Source organism: Xenopus laevis, chromosome 2L (genome assembly GCF_017654675.1).
Source record: "Xenopus laevis strain J_2021 chromosome 2L, Xenopus_laevis_v10.1, whole genome shotgun sequence".
NCBI classification, from domain to species: Eukaryota; Metazoa; Chordata; class Amphibia; order Anura; family Pipidae; genus Xenopus; species Xenopus laevis.
In genome coordinates, this window is record NC_054373.1 from 111140142 (window position 1) to 111161710 (window position 21569).

General features: G+C 34.7%; 1 protein-coding gene across 2 annotated transcripts in view; it reads left to right on the plus strand.

The window, feature by feature from the left end:
- LOC108708385 (cilia- and flagella-associated protein 47) overlaps nucleotides 1-21569 on the plus strand; it is a 221168-nt gene that overhangs the window by 165089 nt on the left and 34510 nt on the right. For both annotated transcript variants that reach the window (XM_041582354.1, XM_041582355.1), the window contains exons 54-58: nucleotides 3250-3357; nucleotides 3549-3660; nucleotides 8683-8787; nucleotides 15156-15312; nucleotides 21354-21449. In XM_041582354.1, the coding sequence (XP_041438288.1) occupies nucleotides 3250-3357; nucleotides 3549-3660; nucleotides 8683-8787; nucleotides 15156-15312; nucleotides 21354-21449 (578 nt within the window). The remainder of the gene's footprint in view (nucleotides 1-3249; nucleotides 3358-3548; nucleotides 3661-8682; nucleotides 8788-15155; nucleotides 15313-21353; nucleotides 21450-21569) is intronic.

Below are 21569 nucleotides of genomic sequence, written 5' to 3' on the forward strand. Positions count from 1 at the left end.
CATTGTGATTTGTGTTTCTGGCACTCACAATCCACATGACATACAGGTAGCATTTATTTCAAGAAAATGCATGTGTATGGAACATTCATGGTTATTGATCTTTCTGGATTATTTGGATAAAATGTCTATGCCTTTCTCCAAATATTGGATTTAATACCTGTATATACTAAGGGAACTATTTACTAAACTCCGAATGCAAAAATCACAAAAAAATCGTGATTTAATAACATCTGACTTAAAAAATCTCAAATTTTTTGGAATTTATTAAACCCCGAGGATGGAAAAATCCTAATCTGAAAATCCGGCATCTCAGACCTGTCGAGGTTGCATATAAGTCAATGGGAGAAGTCCCAATGATTTTTTTGATGTGCGCTGGGTTTCGGGCAATACCCCAAAGTTTTCAGAGGTTTCGGGTGAAAATTACGAAAAAATCGTGAAAATCGGATGAAAAAATCGGAAACAATTTGTGAAAATCAGATTTTTTTTTCCTGCAAAGCTAATTTTCTGGAAAATGGAATAATAAATAAGCGGAAAAAAACCCGAGCGGATTTGATCGGAGTTTGTAGCAGAAAATATTGAGATAAATAACCCCCTAAAATTGAAGGTTCAGGCTCCATACCTTGGCTTTACTTGGCACTTTTATATCACAGTTTGCTGTTGAGTATTTTAATCTGAAAACACAAATTTTCAAAAGGCCTGTGATCTACCTGTAAGTCCTAAACGTAATTTATTTCTAAGGGGATAAGTAAAATACAGTTTTATTTGTGCATTTAACTTGATAGTTGTCTTTGAACATGATACATATGGAATGCAATATATCTGACTGTATTACTGGATGGTTCAGATCAATGTTGGATATCTTTATCATCCCTAATCGAGTTGATAACAGCTAAAATCTGAAGATTTACTGCCTTACTAACAGTTGCAGACCCATATTTTTAATATAAAAATATGATTTCATCTGGGACTCCTGCATAAAGCAATAAACAGCTAATACAAAAATATTGTGAATCAGTGACTTTTTCCATACTATTTTTTCAGAAACTCTGTTTTATAATTCTATATATTATTTTTATCCATTATTTCAGGATCATGTTAAACAAGTCTTGCATATTTACAGGGTATCTATTTGACACAAAATCTGACTCATACAGGCAATAGCTCAAGCTTTGTTAATAAATACATGATAAAGTTACGTATTACTTATATTATAACCAACAAACAAGGGTTACAGAATGAAATAGTATCATTAGAGGGTCTTGTTCGCAAGAGCTTTTCACTACAAAATTTGAATTGTCATTGGGGAAAAAAGTAGAATTTTCCTTATTTACTGCTCTTTTTTGTACTATGTGCAAAAAATAGTTTTGAGTTGCAGCAATTCTTGCAAATCCACCTGTCACAGGTGGAGGATTACTGCCAGTAAGAATATCTTCATTCCTGCATATATCAATCTTAAGGATGTTTACCAAAAGCCCTCTATGCTGCAATGTATGATAAGTTTTCATAATGTCTATATTGAATTTGCTTATGACTGCATGAAATTTAAAAAGACGTTCTAACAGTCTAGCATATTTAATGAAAGTCTATGAGAATTAACTATTTACACATATTTTTTTTACTAGAAATGAACGCTAAATAACGTAAATTTTGTTTTTTTTTCCACTGCCAACAACATTAGTTTTCTGGTGACCAACTGGTGTTTGACCTTAGGTCTGCTCTTAGACATGTGATATTGAAGGAAAGGATGTGATGGTCAACGAGTGTGTATAGGAATTGTGCACTTTGAATGACGAACATAAATTATTATTAAGAAGACTTTAGAGGTGGCTGAAGAAGCTCTCTGGTCAGTGGTAGTGATGATGTAGCCTAGAATGAGAGTCGGTGTGTCATAGGTGTCACAGAGACAAGTATGTGCATGTTTCTACTGCTCACGTACTCTGTAGCTCTATAGCAGAGCCAAAAAGTTAGCTATAAAAGGTTGCAACCACCTATTTAGAGAAGTATTTACAGAAAAAATGCAGTAATATACTGAATAAAAAGTAAGCAATTTCTCCGTTTCTTGGAACAAATTCGTGACATAATTATGACCATATCTGTATTTTTTCCTCAAATATTTGGTTCATTACAAATCAGTGTTTCCCATGAAAAAAGTCACTCAACTAGACCTGTAAATCATGGTGAAAGTCTGACATTTTACATTTGGCTTTCTGTTCAGTCAAGTAGTTAAACTGATTATTCTGTAAAAGTATAGTGTGGGGTAGTAATTATGGCTTACATTATTTATCCCTTTAGGTCAATATGAGTCATTTTCATAAGTATAAGTCTCCAACATGGGACTCATTTATAGACAGCGAGAAACATTTCATGTCTTTTATTATTAATAATAAGTTACTCAAGAAGAACACATTTGACCTGATTAAATACGATATATATTTATTAATGTGCTAAACACATGCAGCCATTTAATTCATGGGGCCAGGAAAAGTTACATGTTCATTATTCTCATTAGTATCTCTCTTCTAAAATATATCTGAATAATTGCAACTGAAAATTACAGAGCCTTGCAAAATATCACAATTTCATAGTAGGATTTGGATTTCAGTAAAATGAAAAAACCTAAATATTTTTTAATGCACTGTATACTGAATGTATATAATTTTTTTCTGAAAAAATGTGTTTAGTGGGAGCACTTACCGGACACTGGATTCAAACGTGCTACACAGCCAGCCGCCATCCCATGCGGTCAAAAGGATTCCAAGGACAAGAAGAAAAAACAGCGGAGCACCGTAAGAGTCCAGTAAAAGTATTTAAAAAAATGAAAATGTTATTCAGTAAACATGTAAAAACAGGTTACAGCAGCAGTAAACCCTGGCTGCCCGCTTAACGCGTTTCGTGGCGTCCTGCCACTTCATCAGAAGCTTCTGATGAAGTGGCAGGACGCCACGAAACGCGTTAAGCGGGCAGCCAGGGTTTACTGCTGCTGTAACCTGTTTTTACATGTTTACTGAATAACATTTTCATTTTTTTAAATACTTTTACTGGACTCTTACGGTGCTCCGCTGTTTTTTCTTCTTATAATTTTTTTCTGCATAACCTCTTCCATTTTATTACACATGTGCATACAATAATGCTTGGCTGCCAGAAGAATACATTGTTTCATTTTGTAAAAAAGTTTTTCAATAATATGTTTGATTAAGATTTGCAGGAACAAATATTAACCATGGCTTCTCTTTATTCTTTTGCCTTTAGTGTGATTTTCCAGTCTGACATATTTGGTGAATTTTGGTATGGATTACAGCTGTTATCTGAGAGACCATCTGCTACTACACTCCCTGAAGTGCACTGTGAACTTGGAAAGTTAGTATATTTTGGAAACGTTGCATGAGTCTGTAACTGTGATACATATTTGTTAACATGGCACAAAGTAACCTCTCTCAGTAACTCTACACAACAAGTTTGCAGTTAAGAAATTTTAAAAATATACGTTAAACCTTGATCTGCACTCTGTTAACATAAAATGCTGTTCTTTTTGTCTTTCCTTTCAACAGGTGGGAACGATTTTGTATATCATTGAAAAATACTACTCAGGAAATAATTGAATTAAAAACTGTGAACAATAACCCTGAGCATTTCTTAGTAGAAGTGGAGCCCAAGAAACCAGTAAGCTGCATCTCAAAAACTTTTGTTTATTAAATGTTCATTAAAAAGAAAATAGATCAAATCAGACTTTTTTTCTTCATCAGATAGAACCACAAAAAATATCTTGCTTGTTTTTGAAGATAAATTGTGTTCTTTACTGCAGGTCAGTCTTCCATATTCATTTAGGGGGTTATTTTATCAATGGTTGCGTTTGTGAGGTTTTTTATACCTCAGATAAACTCACAACTGGAATGTTTGCTTATTTAAGCAAAAACTTGAATGCAAAAAACTTGAATGAATGCAATCAAGGAAAAACTCAAATACTCAAAGTGATTGAGTTATCGGCAAAAAAAACTTAAATATCGAGCTTTCGAGTGAAACCACCAAAAAAAACCCCGAAAATCATGAAGGCTTAAAACATCTTCAAATGGTTCAAAGGACCTTTTCTACACGAACTCAATAGGTTGTAGCTAGAGTATTTATCTATTTAGTATTTGGGCTTTTTGCAGCTTCAGGGCATAATGAATGTAAAAAGATTTAAGTTTTTACTGAATACCCTCTAAAAACACAATTTGACCTTTAAATGAGAATTCAACCCTGGATTAAAAAAACCCATACCCCCATCCCAGGTAGACCCCCTCCCTCCTGGCCAACTGCCCCCCCTGGGGAAATGCCCCATACTTTATGCTTAACCCCTAAGCGCAGATTCTTCCAGCGGAGTTGCACGCATCGATCTTCCGGCTCCTCAGTAAGCTGACTGGGAGATATGAGGAGCCGGAAGATGGATGTGTACAACTCCGCTGGAAGAATATGCACGAGGGGTAACCGAGGGGTAAGTATAAATTATGGGGCATTTCCCCGTGGGGCGGTTAGCCTGGGGGGTGGAGGGATTTCTGTCTACCTAGGGTGGGGGCTACGGGCTTTTATTAATCCAGGGTTGAATTCTCCTTTAATAAATAATCCCCTAAAAGTCATTTTATGATGATTTTTTCGTAGAAATTTTTTTGCCCTATTTACCGAAGCATATATTGAATTTTACCATAGATTTTCCCAACAAAACTCTCCACCAGGTCATGTCATGGAATCTTTGAACTGATAATTCAGCATTATCTTGTTTAGCCAAGAAGGCTCCAGTGGCATATCTGATGTTTGATGGTGGGCCAAATGCATGACTGGGTTTAACTTTGAATAGAGTCAGTTAGTTAAATGACTTTCACTAGGGAAAATAAACCACTTTTTCACATGAGCTCATTCAGTCGGAACTGTAGCAAAGGTGCTTAAACAGTGTCTAAACATGCACAAATTTATGTATATATATATATATATATATATATATATATATATATATATATATATATATATATATATATATATTTGTATGCAGACACACGTGATTTCACTAATTGAATGGGAACCATGATAGTCTGCTTGTGTTCAGAAGGACCATTGCCCCATCCTGCTTTGCCTTCCAGACTGATTCAAGCCCCTCCCCTCACATTTTACTGTAAATTGAGGTGCAGATGTGAGGTTTACATTAACAGATAAACATACACAGTGCACTGCTAAATATTTCTCTATTTTAACTTTCATTTATGTTCAGTACTGTAAAGAGTAATAGAAATGATTAGTTAAAAACAATATATACATATATTTAATATAAAAATGCAATTTGTGCCAATGATATATATATTTCACAAAATATGTCTATAAATGAAAGTAAGTTTAAAGGAGAAGGAAAGCTCCAAGACAGTTTATTGCCAACATATTAGCCACAATAGTGCAAGCTAGAATGCTATATTTATTCTGCAGAATGCTTTACCATACCCGAGTAAATAGCCCTAGACACTGTCTCTGTTTGTTTAGGATAGAAGCTGCCATATAACCTTGGTGTGACATCACTTCCTGCCTGAGTCTTTCCCTGCTCACTTACAGCTCTGAGCTCAGATTACAGCAGGGATGGGAGGAGGGAGGTGGGAGGAGCAAACTGAGCATGTTCAAGCCCTGCCCTGGAGGTTTCAGCTGAAAACAGGAAGTCTGATACAGAAGTCCATGTGTAAACAGTAAAAGGAAAGAAATGTGGTGTTTCTTTTGACAGAGGACTCTGTCAAAATTACTCTGAGGGTTTACTGGTGTATTTATATAGACCTTTCTGATAAAGCTTACTTAATTTTAGCCTTTCCTTCTCCTTTAAGGGTCAAAATTTGCAGATTAACATGTGCGAGATGTATTTAATTATTCATAAAGACTATAGAAAAATGGCACATTTAAATGTGTGTGTAGAGTTCATGGTTCATTTGCTGTGCATGGAGCGTTGAGGCATTACCAAACACAGCAATATACTTAGTGATCAAATGTTAAATACAGTGTGAGGGGGCAGCGGTTATAAGTACAAAGTGAAAGGAAAATCTGTATTTTGAATATACCAAACAAATAAGTAAATATCAGTCTAACTTGGAAGAAGAATAAATGTATCCTATCTATAGCTTGGCAACACATGGAATGTCTGGAGACTGTTAAATCCTGCCTGTTTCTGGCATTATCTTCTATTTACCTATTCTTAAAATGGCACCATCATATGCTGATGTCCAAGTAAAATTTAAAAAAAATGATATCCTGAGCTAAATTCTCTTGCCTGGTTAACATGACATTTTATGATTACAGTTACCCAACAATCACTTGACTAGCCTTTGGATAGAAGATAGTGTATTTGGGCTATTTAAAACCATGGAGTTTAATGCTCCCAAAAGTATCCAGTGTGCTGTAAAAGGAAATGCATTATTTAAAGGATATATATATATATATATATATATATATATATATATATATATATATATATATATATATATATATATATATATATATATATATATATATATATACAGTCAGTTCGTTAGGACGCACACCATCAGCCAAAAACTTAACCTGGGTGCTGGTCGAAAAAATCAATTAATAGTCATGCAGTGTGACAGCACTCCAAGGAATTTCAAACAAAAAGAAGTTGATGCAAAGGAGGTTTTATTAGATCCGACGTTTCAGCTCCATCTTGGAGCTTTCATCAGGGAAAGATGAAATAATTTGACATAATAGCATTTTTGCATAACAGGATTAAAAAAATGCAAGAGCACCAATTTTGTATTTCCAGAATCCAGAATGACCTATCTTATCTGTAATAAGAACAAGTCAGAATTGTGGTAGAAATGTCTTTTCTTTGTAACAGATAATAGATTATTTGAACTTGTGAATGAACTTCATAATTTTAGTTTTCTTGCTATACATTGTACAGAATAATGCTTAGCGTTCACTTTTGTTTCAAACCCCTATTAACATAGAAATGGGCTTGAATTAATTATCTTGACTTCCAACTTCAGCAGATTGCACGTGAACTGTCCAGAGAGTTAAAAATATCCCCAGCGCTGTCTGGTTTGTCTAGTTCATTAACGCTGGCTTAAATGTCATCAGCAGCATATGCACGGTACATTGGAAAGGCCCTTTGAAACCAGCACCATTCATTTATATTTTTCATTTTTTTACAGGCTAAATATAGGGATTATATTTGCAATATGATTAGTTGATTGTACTACCAATGAAAAATTAACACTTTTGTGGTTTTGTTTCTGAATAGAGGAAATGAAAATGAGTGTGATTTATTTTCAGATATATTTTCAATTAGCTATAATAGTTACCACAACTGTGTTTTGAGCAGATAAAGTATAATTTAACTGTCACTGAGTTATAGTGTATGTGAAAGCTTTACACAAATATGATATCTGTCAAAAGACAAACAAGAAATGTTGGATATTTTAAAACTCAGCCTCTCTTGTTTGTTGATGTGGGATATGGGCAATATGTTTTCCTGTGTTATAATTGTTGGGATTTCCTTCATATCCAGGCCATCTTTAAGCTGTTTCATATAGCTGGTTGTGTAAAATGGAGCTTCCTGGACACCAGAGATGTAAGATGCTTTGCTTAGGTTAGGAAATTAGGGAGGACAGGCATTAAGGCTGGAAGAACGGGAAGAGGAGTGGCTTTGGAGTGGATAAAAGGGGGTTGCAGGGAGTTCTGATTCCTCTTGCATTTCAGCAGTACAGACAGAAACATTCCACATTGGGGTTTGTTGGTTCAGTCAAAGCAGCGTGGTAGTGGGAGGGAACTATGGCCAGATGGCAATGGACTGATATATGCTTAGTAGAGTGTGATTCAGTACCTCTTTGTTCATTGGTCCCAGGAGGTAGTGGTGTGGAGTGATACTTACCTGCTCTCACTTGTCCTACAATACAGGAAGCAGTCTCTGTGGCTATAGGGGTCCTGAACTGTGAATCATTCAAAATAATGGGTGACCCAACAAAATATTTTGATGGGGTAAGAGAGTTAGGCCCGCAAAGGTACACCACTGGACTGTAATCCACACAAACAATGTCTCTGATGTTCCCACTCACCAGCCCTTGACTTTACCATCTGATTTCAAATAACCACAAAGGCAGCAACCCTAAATGAATCTGTAAGCCACCCACAGTATGTATTCATTTACAGTAGCTATGGTTAGTTATGATTGGTGTTTTGATTGTGTATGCACTTATACTGTAGCAACAATGGTTATTTTATGTATCCTTCTATTTTATATTTTTGGATTATTGAGAAGATAGTTTTTCAATTATTGCTTTGAAATGAAAGATGGGTTAAAGGAAATGAGCCCCTCAAACAAAAACTGTAAGGAAATAGCAAACAACTATTTAGGTTTCTCCAGTGGCATTATTTGTATCTACAATTATTTCTGAACATTGTACACTTGTATATTCTGAGCTTTTGTAGAATATAGATTAGTTTATTACTTTTGCAGCCTGGCACATGATGCTAATAACCAAGTTGATGTGACTGCTATTAAATCTTTAGTTGTTTACTTTATCAGTTCTAGCAGACCATGAATGCCTAAAGTGGAAAAAGCACACAGCGGAACACATTAATCAACAACATAGCAAAACAACTTCTAATTACAAACAGAATTATTGATTATGCTTTTGTTTTGTTTATTTCTTTTTTTTTCAGCTATTGTTGCCACCAAATACTACTACTGATGTAACTGTCCAGTTCTACCCATCCGCCCTTGGCAAAGGGAACCATAAAGGATCCATCATATTTAAAAACCCACAGGTATGTTTGTAGCTATTTATCTACAAAGGGGTCATACATCTAAATTACACCTAGCCTGTAAAATATGGGGTTTTGAGGATTTGCCACTTTAAAGAACACAAGTAGATGCAAATCACATTCAGCATCAATACTGGCATTAAATGCAATTCTGGTATTACGGGCAATTCGGTTACAAGTGTAGGCAGACCTGCACCAGAAATCCAGAATTCCCTTCCATTTATGTTTGCTTTTGCATGCAGTATTTGGAATTAATCAGAGCAGACTGAGCTGGTGCATTGGTATGCATGCAAGTTTTAAGGAGTGTTTAGGGGAGCAAGTACATATGTGCAGATGAGCGCAATTAAATAGTATGTACCTTTGTTTACAGCACGCAAGTGCATTCATAGAACTCCTGCTTTTGTGCTTTGCAGTGTGTTCTCAAATGACTTTATGTTCTTAATAATTATAACTCTTTTCTATTTCTTAAATTTTTTTGTCTTATTCATTCTAACCACTCTGTTGTGCAGCTTTACCAGGTACTGGTAAAATAGAGTAGTTGCTGCATACAGTTTTTTGGGTGAACCTACCAGTACTAAAACTCAGGTGGACTTAGAGAATTGTTACTCTGGTCACAGAAGTTCTGTAGAAAGAGTGGAAAGGTACAACTACAGTGCTGTGAAATATGTTGGGGCTATATAAATACATATTAATAATAATAACTTGTAAAGGCATCTTAAATGGAGCTCTGTTTGGCAGTACATCTTGTTTATATGCAACCAAAACTTTCATCCAAGCCAGGAATTCAAATATCTACACCTGCTTTGAAGCTACTGGGAGCAACATCCACAGGATTGGTGAGCAACATGTTGCTCATAAGGCACTGGTTGGGGATTATTGATGTAGATGATGTGCAGTTTTTTTCTACATATTCTTAATCCTTTATTTCTATGTATTGGGTCATTCAGCCTAGAAAAAACACAAGACATTTAGGGGCAGATTTACTTAGCTCGAGTGAAGGATTAGAATAAAAAATACTTTGAATTTCGAAGTTTTTTTTTTTGGCTAGGTCGAGCATCTAATTGGCTACTTCGAACTTTGACTTCGACTTTTTAAGTTAATTAACCCTCGATATTCGACCCATCGTAAATGTGCCCCAAATAAATAAACTTGCCACTTAGTTGAAAGCTGATGATGTAAGTACACAAGCAGATAAAGACATTTTAAGTAGTCCTCATATCAAAGGTAATTGAGATATCTTCTCGTTGCCTGCTTACTGTATATGTCGCAGTGCTCAACTAGGTGGCCTGATTACATTCTCTGTGTTCAACTTAAAGCTAATAGCACTCTCTGATATGGCAGAGCTATGAAATTGCTTATTAGAAGCTTGGCAGTTGAGAACTAAGATAAAGTATTTATTCCCTTTGAGAAACATCTAGTGCTACCTAATATGTATGTGCTGACACACATCCACTAAATTTATGTGTTATATTATGTTTTAGCCATTTACATGGGCTACTTCTATACACCTCTTTGTCTTTCTGTGACAACACACAACAGTGTATATAAAAACTCATTGCAGATTACTAAAAATAGAACTTAACATCACAATTTTAAAGTATGTTTATGTTCATTTATCAACTCCTGAAATGAGAATGCGCATTGCTTTTTATAATCTTATTGTGTATACAACTTTTCTTGATAAAAACATGTTGATAAACAGATCTTGCAGTATGAATGTCAGTCTCTTCTATACCTTGGTAAATGTTAAAACTCTGTTCACCTTTATATGATGTATTCAGTTGTTTGTTCTGATCTTTAATGCAAAGCTTTAACCTTTAGATTTTGCCTCCTGTAATTTACCTTTGCGTTATTGCATTGACACTCGTCCTCAAAAGCCAGCTAATTATATGAAAAATGAAATGTTATGTATGTGCTCAACAGCTAAAGGTAAAATATGTTTAATTGTGACCCAGGGATTGGTTTTACTTTCTGAATCTTCTGAAGCAAATTTTAACCTTCGAGAAAAAAATGTCATTGATTTTCCTCTCTTGATTTCACTGATTAAATGTATCTGAACCGACAGTTGGAGCAATTTAAGCTTTCTCATAGCTGGATAGCTGAGTAATCTAAAATCAACTAATGACAGTGCTTATTTTATAAGCTTTAAATGGCATATAAAGTCTAAAATGGAATAAGGCTAGAAATGCTGCTGTATACTAAATATAAACATGAACTTAATGCACCACAAGCCTAATCAAACAAATAATTTATGCTTTCAAAGTTGGCTACAGGGGGTCACCATCTTGTAAATTTGTTAAAAATCTTTGCAAGACTAAGACTGTGCACATGCTCAGTGTGGTCTGGAACAGCAGGGGGGGGCTCCCCCTGCTGTTCATAAGTATGATTGTTTCCCTGCTCAGCAGTTAGGGACCATCTGACAATTCCTATCCACAGCAGTAAATGAAGGGAGAATTTCACTGCATACAGTCAGGTTTCTTATAAAAACTGTACACATTTTTTAATTAAAGTATATTGGAGATAGGTTTCTTTTTCACTAAAGAAAGTAAAAATGGGATTTTATGTTTGCCTTTACATGCCCTTTAACTGTTTCTGATTATGCATGTTTCCTGAATTGAAAGAAACTGTTCAGTTATTAAATGCTTCATTGCTTCTCTTTTCAAACCATGTGATTATGTGTGTCTTTTCCCTTTTCTTAGAGAGGGCTAGAAAATCACCTTAGGAACTCAGTTTATAAAGAATGTAGCTTTATCAATAAGATAACAAACTAATGAATAATTGAATACTAGAGTGCATATCCAGAAAGCTTTGTAATACAGGAAGGCTATCTAACATAGAGTCCATTTTAAGGAAATACTTTTTCTAAATTATTCCTTTTTGTTTTATGCTTGGTGGTACCTTAATCGCAAATCCTTGAATTGATGGCAAATCAATCCTTATATTTACACTGTAAAAGCTTTTATGCTATTGTAATTCAGATTATGGTAAAACTCCTGGTCAAGAAAGCCCATGGTCCCAAGTATTTCAGATAGTAGGTCCCATTCCTGTATATTTTATTCTGGTATCCTTATCTTATCACTTGTTTTTCTAATACATATTAGACACTTAGAGCAGATTTCGAGGTGTGTTTTCCATGAAAATTCGAGTTTTCAAGTTTTTTTTGGGTTGAAATAGCTTGAATTAAAAAAAACCCATCAAAACCTGTTGAGGTCATGTAAGAGTCAATGGCAGAGGTCACTGGAACCATTTGAAGATGTTAACATCCTGCTTAATGTTCAAGTTTTTTTGCCCAAAAACTCTAATAATTCGAGTGATTTGAGGGAGTTTTTGTCACCGAAAACTCTAATAATTCGATAAATAAGATACCATTCATCTTTCAAGTGCATTTAAGGTAAAAAAAAACTCTAAACCTCAACCTTTCATAAATAACCCTCTTATAGTCTGGATATCAAATGAGCATATTTTTCAATGTGTGATGCAATAATTTCAGATTTGTCAATGAATCTGTATTAAGTGCTAAATATTCAGAGACAAGCGGAAGGCAACAATAATGTTTTGTTTGTTGCAACTGTATTTATATTTTATTATTGAAATATTGCCCATCTGTGCTACAAAAATGTTGTGTATGTACATCAGTCTGTATACAAATAGCTCTCTAAATAAAAAATATACATGTTAAGTAATAAGCAAAGCTTTTTAGAGAATGCTAGGCTGGGCGGAGTGACAGGGGGGTTAAGCTTTTTTATGCAGTTGCAAAAGCACAGGTCTTGTTTTGCTAGAAGAGATTGTGGTTAAAAAAAAGCTGCAGGTAAAATTATAGTCTGCATGATAGGAAAATGAAATATATGGCAGCTGTGTGCCAAGTACTACTTACTTACTTTTACTCCCACAACAGATGCAGGAGGAAATTTAGCAAATAGAGCTAGTGCTATTGGTTTTAATCTTTAATCTTCTCCAGGCATCTTCTATATTCTGTTTTATAGTTTACAGCACAGAAGGAATCCACACTCTCAGGGCTTAAGGTAAACAATAGGTTGTTTATTGGGTAGAGACTAAGCGGCACATTTACTAAGGGTCGAATTTCGAGGTGGTAAAACTTCGAAATTCGACCATTGAATTGTAGAAATTCAATAGTCAAAGGGTTTTTTTTGAGTGAATTTAGTCGTTTTCGATCGAATTCAAATCGTTTGAACGAACGATTTTCAAAAAAAAAAACTTTGACTTCTAAAAACTTAGCCAAATACTGGCTATAGGTTCTAGGAGGTCCCCATAGGCTAACATAGCAATTTGGCAGGTTTAAGGTGGCGAAGTCATTCAATTTTCGAATGGTCGAATATTCAAAGTGTATTCAAATCGAATAGAACTTTGGCCTATTCGATGGTCAAAGTACCCAAAAATTACTTCGAAATTCAAAGTTTTTGAATTCGAAAATTCACTTCGAATTCACTTCGACCCTTAGTAATTGTGCCCCTAAAGTTTCGGTTAATCCTCTAGCCTGTAGAAAACAATACATACACTTTTCCTCAAAAAATTTAGTGACGGCAAAGGAGCTAAAATGACATCATCACACGTCACTGAAGTAAGACAGTGTAAACAAAACATCACCTTCACAATGCATTATTAGAAATGTAAAAGTCACTCAGACATCTTTATTTGATCTCCAGTGATGTGTGATGGCTTTATTTTAGCACATTTCCCACCACTAAGTTTCCTGATTTGGAAAGGAAGGCAGGAAGGACCGGTTGGCACAGAGCGCAAGTAAACGGAGATGCAAAGAGCACATTTTGATGAAAGTACCTTGAGTGTACTATATGCTTGCAGTTATAAATAGAAACTTTGGACTTTTTGGGAAAAAGCCCGAAAAAATAGAGAAATTCGGGGAAAAAAATCAGAAAAAAAATCCCTTTTTTATTTAAATACTTGGATTTTGATAAATAAAGCCCTAAGTGTAGGACCCTAGTGCATCATATGTACACCAGTGTTCCCTTAATTGCATTTATGAATTATGCAAAACTAGGAATGGGGATGCCTACATCCCACCCCCAGCACGCCACTCAAAAACAATGCTTTCAAACACAGACAACTATGCATTCTTAGCCAGGCACAGGTCTTTATGTTCCATTTATGAAAATTCCTGCAACTATGGATGCTGGGACGAGGTCATTTATCAACTTTCAAATTTAGATTATTACTGTACCATACTAAAAATCACAATATGAACTTCAAATCAACTATTTCTTACGCTAACTCTAATGTAAAATTTTGTAATCTAAAAGCCCTCAAGGTCCTAGGCAAAATGTTATCTTTTTATTTAATTTGTTTCACAATTTTATTTTTGTTTATATTCAAATCTTTTAATATGTACGGTAATATTGGTGTTTGTTTTAAATGTGAGTGTTTTTAAGTATAAAAAACCCTCTAGAATTACAAAAATTAAAATTTTAATAAATAGGCCACCCCATATGGCACAGAGTATAAAGTGTAACAGACATGGCAGTTCATCTTTTTTGCACTTTGCACCCTACCCCGCAAGTTATAAATGAGCTCTCATGTTTAAACTCAGAACTAAAGGATTTTTTTTAGTTTATTGCATTTAAAGTTAGTGAGGTACATATTAGTGTGGAGCATATATAGATAGACCCTTTGTGGTAAAGCTAATACAAAATAAGTTAAGTGTAGTGGACCAGACAGAACCTTACCATAACCCTGTTAGACAATGGGCTCTCTTCATGGCACTGCAGAATAATTTCATGCTAATTTATAGATCCCAAATGATCTTAATTCAGGCTCATTCAATTTCCATATAAAAGGTTTTGATCATTTTAAGTGACCAAGAATGTTGAAATTGATTGGAAAACAAATCTCCGTGGATAACAGAGATCCGCCATGTTTGGCCCTCTTTAAGACGGCAATGAAACATGTGCATGCTGTTAATGGTGTTCTCATTTCTCTTTGAATTCTTTTGTATTATATAATTCCTTAATAAAACTGTCCCTTTGATCTTGGTCTACCCTTATAACTAAATTGCTAAAAGTTGAGCAGCACTAGCTCAATAACAGCACCATAACGAGAGCTGCATTATAAGGTGTATGTCGTTTTTGTGTGTATGTCGTTTTTCATTCTAAAATGCTTTATAGTTTTACATACTTGTCAATGTATTTATTATGATGGGAATTTCCTGATCTTATCACTTGCTATAGGTGTATTGGTTCTTAGCACACAATCCCATAACTTTATGGCAGATATTGTTAGCCTATAAATTGTTGCATGCAATACATATTCAATTATATCCAATTTATGTATATAATCCTGTGGTTTTCTCAATTTGGGATTTGCATTGTTTTGATGGAAATTTTGTATTTTTCTAACAGATAGAGGAATGGATATTCCACATGTCTGGGGTTGGTCTCATACCCCAACCCATGGAACCAGCGAGCATAAGTGCTCGTGTTGGCAGCTTATCCTCGATCATAATTACCTTCAAAAACCCTACAGATGAACATGTTTTAATAGATGTGATTCTAACAGGTAATATTTTAACAATGGGTGGTCAAAAAACATCACCTGATTGAATTTAATATAGTGAGATATGCTGCTTTCTTATCAGAAGAAAAATAATGAGAGAATGAGAATTAGTATGCCATGGTATTTAATAATGATGATAATGATTACTTTTCTTGTATCCAAATGCTTAATATATGAGTGACATATTGGCATATGAATACAATCTAACTCAAACATTCATTTTGATTTATAGTTTTAATAATCAATATTTTATATATAATACCAACAAGACTATCTATGTATAGCTATCAAAATGGTTTACATCTGTGTTAGAGAGGCAGTAAGGTAAACACAGGATTTATTTCAGTGCTGTAAAAGTCACATTGCTAAAATGGACTTTTTAAGCTGCTGTTACAGTATGTTCAAAAAGCGCGTATATATATATATATATATATATATATATATATATATATATATATATATATATATATATTATATAAATATATATATACTGTATATATATATATATACACACTGTATATATATATACTGTGTATATATATATATATATATATATATATATATATATATATATATATGGTACCTTTTTTAAATAAATAGACCACTATACAGTTTATATAATGGCAAATAAGCTTGAGAGAGGACTAAGCTCTACATGATCTTATGATGTACAATTCTGTGATCCTCATTCTTCATGGGTCTGTTAATCATAGCACATGCAAAATATTTTGGGAATTGGAGCCTTTGCTGGAGAAGACCTGAGGACTTTAAGACTAATTCAATAGTTTGTGTAACAACCAATGCAAAGATAATTGTGATAAACGGATATTACTTTTAGTAACAATTACATATATAAATGTAATGTAAATATTTGAAATTTTGGTGCTTAGAATTACATTTCCTTTCATTGTGAAAATTGGATTTTTGTAATATATAGTTGGAGTTGCCCTTTGAGTGAATATTCTTTTGAGATAAAAATATTTCTCTACACTATATGTTCCTGTCTTGTTATGGGATCAGTCATATGTTTTTGGCTCATCTGCAAGCCATAATCCTCTTGCTCTCTGAGCACATACAGTTATTCATTAATCTTTGCCTACCCTGCAAAGAACTAAGTCATCACCTAAGGAAGAAAATCAAGGCATTTTCTCTCAGTGCTTATTAGAAATGCATAAATCAAAAGAATGTACAGCAAGAACAAATGCATCTTCTGCCACACTGGGACAGGATTTTGTTATTTGAATAGTATAAAGATAAACCAGTAATGCAAAAGAAATTTAGAAACGTGACATTAAAATGGTGATTTTTTTTCATACTGTTTGAGAAGAACAAAATATATAAAGGTAAAGGTTGACAAAGTACTGTCTGAAGAAGTATTCCTTAATCAGTGTAAAGCTATGAATACCATTAGCCATTCTATGTGGCTTATGTTTTACAACTTTAACTTTGCTCTTGCAAAATATTTGTATGTCTGTAGAAGGGGTTAATAGCATATTGTTTCATATATAAATGTAGTTTCTTTCTTTTGGTCACTAAATGGTAGCTGGAGGGGTTGCCTTGGGAAGGATATACAGTATAAGTAGGAGTAGACACAGGTCTCTTTGGATGATATTTGAAATCATTTAAAAAGGTAGAGGTCTGAGTATACCAACTTCACAGCAAGTGCCCACCTTAGAGTTCATTTCTTACACCATCTTTAATAGCTAGGCCAGCTATTTAGATTATGTGGAACTTACCATAGTTAAGTGTCAGGAACTGGCCAGGTATCTATTGCGTATGTTGTTATGAGCTAAAAACATTAACCTGCAGGTCTATATAATACTGTCTGTTTAAAATCTATATGGGTTTTTTTGTAAGGATCTTAAGTACAGAAAAAAAATGTTTAAAAAAAAATTCCCCCGTGAACGTCCAACATGAAGAGCCTAGGAAGTGATAGTCAGTGGAGCATGATAGAGCCATGTGTCAGGCAGTTGTACTTCAGAAGCAACTGTTTGAGAATGAATGGGCTACAAATGGAACCATACACAAATGAATTGCTTTATTTCAGCAGGCCAGTATTTCTTACACACATAGTGGCATCCCTTAAATTCTATTAGCAAAACAAGTAAATGAGCTGAAAAAATAAATTGGCATTTAGTTTTCACTTTTCAGTAGTCTACACAGTGCTATTAAGTGCTAAGGTTTTGTGCAAAGCAGACATTTACAAGAGGTTAAAATCCTTCAAAATTGTAGCTTGCAGTAAGACAAACAGTACATGACTAGAATTGAATTTGCTAAATTTTGTACTTTTTTGGGCTTTATATGTACTTATTTTGCTGAAATTTGCAGTAGTTCGAGCTAAATGAACTTCTAAAATATGGTCTTCATCCTCGACATTGTCAAATGTAGACATATTTACATTAAACACCTCACTCTTTTATTTTTATATGCTGCAAAATGCAAGTGGGGTTAAATCAAGTCATGAACTTTTCACCTAGAAGTTTAATTTAATTTGGTTTTAGCTTTTACAAAGATATATGTCAAACTACAGTGAACTAATTTCACCAGCAGGAAGTCCTGAGGCATGAGTTACAAAGCACCAGTATAATTTTTAGCTTAACTTATTGTAAGTAACATCTGCTAGCACATTTTTCATTTTACATAAAATAATTAAAAGCCTTATTAGTCAAGTAAGTAACTGACAGTGTGGATAGAAAAATATTAAGAATCTTGAGTTTGTAATTAGTACTGGGAATCAGTACCGGAATTATATGCTAAAGTAGACAACATATACCTGTGCTTTTACTAATCATTTACAGCTGGGATCAATTACTTGGGAGCTACTTGTAAACAGTCAATAAAATTATGAGTTAAGTCCATCATTTAACATTTACCGTTGTCCTGGAAATGTATTTACCGGAGACCACTTGAGGTAAAAAGATGAAGCTTATTTGACACAAGCTCCATAGATACAGTTTTTGTGGAAGTCATGGAACCAAATGTCTTTTTCTTAGAAGGTAGCATAGAATGTTTTTTTTCATGTGGTTAACTAAAAGCATCTGGTCCTATACCCGTGTTAAAGTCTCATTCACTAAACAATATTAAATACTTGAGGCAAATGACACAAGAATATTTTAATAATGATCTTTACATCAATTACATACATTAGTTGTATATTTAACCATATTAACTTGTTAGCAAGTGAATATATGGTCAAAACCTGGAGCAGAAGTTCCCAACACCTCTGCATGATGCCACAACTATATGTTTACAAGTATCCTGAGATAAGTGGTGCCAGGATCATGTGACTACCAACATCTCCAATCAGAGGCTCTATTCTTGCAATGTGATTTATTTAACCAGTGTTCCACAATGTTTTAGGGCGTCTACACAAATTCCATCACTTTAATAATACAGTTTTCTGACTGTAAAAAATGTTAAATACTACCCCCCCCCCATTTATTGAAGCCTTTTTGGATTTTTATAAATTTGCCAAATTTAAGAATTGCTTCAACTGCTTTGGCCATTGGGATTTAGCTTTTTCTCTGTGTCTGGTAGAGTTCAATGACAGGTCTAAGCTGTTTTACTGTATGTTCTGATTAAAAAAAAAGAATGAGCATTGCATTAATCTATTGTTCCTGAATGCGGAACTAAAACTGCTAAAATGATTTCCAGTATTACTACAAATTAGTATTTAATCAGTGTTGATCATTATTCTGTAATTTGTTTTACTCCTCATAAAAAATAAGTAAAAAAAAGTATACCAAAATGAGCATAGAGATAAAACATAATGGCATACCTTACAATTATACTTTTATTTTAAAGTAAAGAATAGTATAGATCTAAAGTAGTCTATAATTTTTAAATTAACGCTTGCCTCTGATTTTATATAAAATATATACATATTCACACACTCACTCAACATCTATCCTAGACTATATATATATATATATATATATATATATATATATATATATATATATATATATATATATATATATATATATATATATGTGTGTGTAGATAGAAGGACTCGCACACAAGGCCCTAATGGGGGCCGAAACATTGGAAATGCATCTAAGTAAACTAATAAAATAACACTGTTTTATTTACTTAAAATGGTGTGCGAGTCCTTCTATCTACTTTTATGACGAAAATTGACCTACGCACCTGAAGTGATCTTAAATCTGGTAAGAGTGCATACACACAAAGACTTTATATATATATATATATATATATATATATATATATATATATATATAGATATATTTGCGAAAAGAGCGACACTCACAGGTTGTTTTCAGTGTAGATAAGTTGTGCTTTATTCCACTCAACGTTTCGATCCCTCACAGGGATCTTCGTCAGGAGATTACAAACAAACAGCCAGACCCACTCCCAACCCAGAATTTAAAACCCCTGGCCGTTTATTGGCACCAAAAACTCGTTTCTAGGCAACCACCAAGTGGTGTGGGGAAGTGTATGGATCCACTAGGATCAGTATAGGAAGTGAGAACATCGTATAAAGTATTAGTAGTGCTGGCAAGTGTAGCCATGTGAAACAAAGTAAGTAAAGTTGAGAAAGAAAGAAAGTTGCGAGTCCAGGGAATGTCTCCGTGTCAGTACAAAGCCATTCCTGTAGACCATAACCAACAGTCAATCACAGCGCGTCTAAGTATGAATTGTCCAATCAGGACACAGTGTAGAGGTTGGTGTGCGCCTCAGTGCACTAAGACTGCTGTACGCCGGTCTAAACATTCGCAGGGGTTACCGGGGCAACCGGATAACGCCAAACAGTGCTGAGCAGAGCAGTGCTTAGCTGGCCTGGTCGTCCAAGATTATGGATAACCGCGCTTATGGGCAGTAAGCAGCGTGAAGCAAGCTGCAGCCACAGTGTTCCCTAGGGCCTTTAAAGTATGCCGACACTGTTTATTCTGCTGGGCGATCCCAGCGTTTCCATCTAAGCCTCGATATGCTGGACACAAGCCTGCACGGCTCCTCCTGTCAGACCAGCGCAGCTCAGCACTGTTTGGCGTTATCCGGTTGCCCCGGTTGCCCTGGTAACCCCTGCGAATGTTTAGACCGGCGTACAGCAGTCTTAGTGCACTGAGGCGCACACCCACCTCTACATTGTGTCCTGATTGGACAATTCATACTTAGACGCGTTGTGATTGGCTGTTGGTTATGGTCTACAGGAATGGCTTTGTACTGACACGGAGACATTCCCTGGACTTGCAACTTTCTTTCTTTCTCAACTTTACTTACTTTGTTTCACATGGCTACACTTGCCAGCACTACTAATACTTTATACGATGTTCTCACTTCCTATACTGATCCTAGTGGATCCATACACTTCCCCACACCACTTGGTGGTTGCCTAGCAACGAGTTTTTGGCGCCAATAAATGGCCAGGGGGTTTAAATTCTGGGTTGGGAGTGGGTCTGGCTGTTTGTTTGTAATCTCCTGACGAAGATCCCTGTGAGGGATCGAAACGTTGAGTGGAATAAAGCACAACTTATCTACACTGAAAACAACCTGTGAGTGTCGCTCTTTTTCGCAAATATTTACCCACTTTGGCTGGCACCCAGGACTTTACTGTGTTAACGGAGTGCACCTTTGGATTTCGTATATATATATATATATATATATATATATATATATATATATATATATATATATATATATATATAGATAGACTTGGATAGATGTTGAGTATTCCCTTTTTTCTATTAACTCTGCTATTTTAATAGTTTATGCATATTTTTGATGAACTTTTTATCATTTTATGGTGGTTTTTTTTTCCCCCTCTCAGAATACCGATAGCATAATCCTCAGGTGAAAGCTTAAAATAATTTCAGTCATTGCAAGCAAGTGATTAAAAATGCAAAAAGAAAGAGAAGGGAAATGCTGCAATCTTCTATTTAAGAGTATTCTTTGAAGAACATTCATCCGTGAAGTATTTTCATTAGAATGAGTCTTTGATCACATTTCAACCATCAGTGAATTTATTTCCTTGAATTTGACATTGAAGTATAGAAGACTTTTCCATGTCCGGTTTTTATTTTCAGATCAAGAACAAACCATGCATCGTCTCAGTGCTTCTGTTCTGCGCCATTCTATCAATACAGAACCAGCTTTTTGTCTGCCACTGAAGCAAACCCAAGGTATTTGTTTTTCTCCATCCTCTTCATCATTCACATACAAATCCATCATGACTTTCTGTATACTACTATCTCAGTGTTTGCCACTTTTGAATAAGGATATTTAAAGTGCAATAGTTTTAT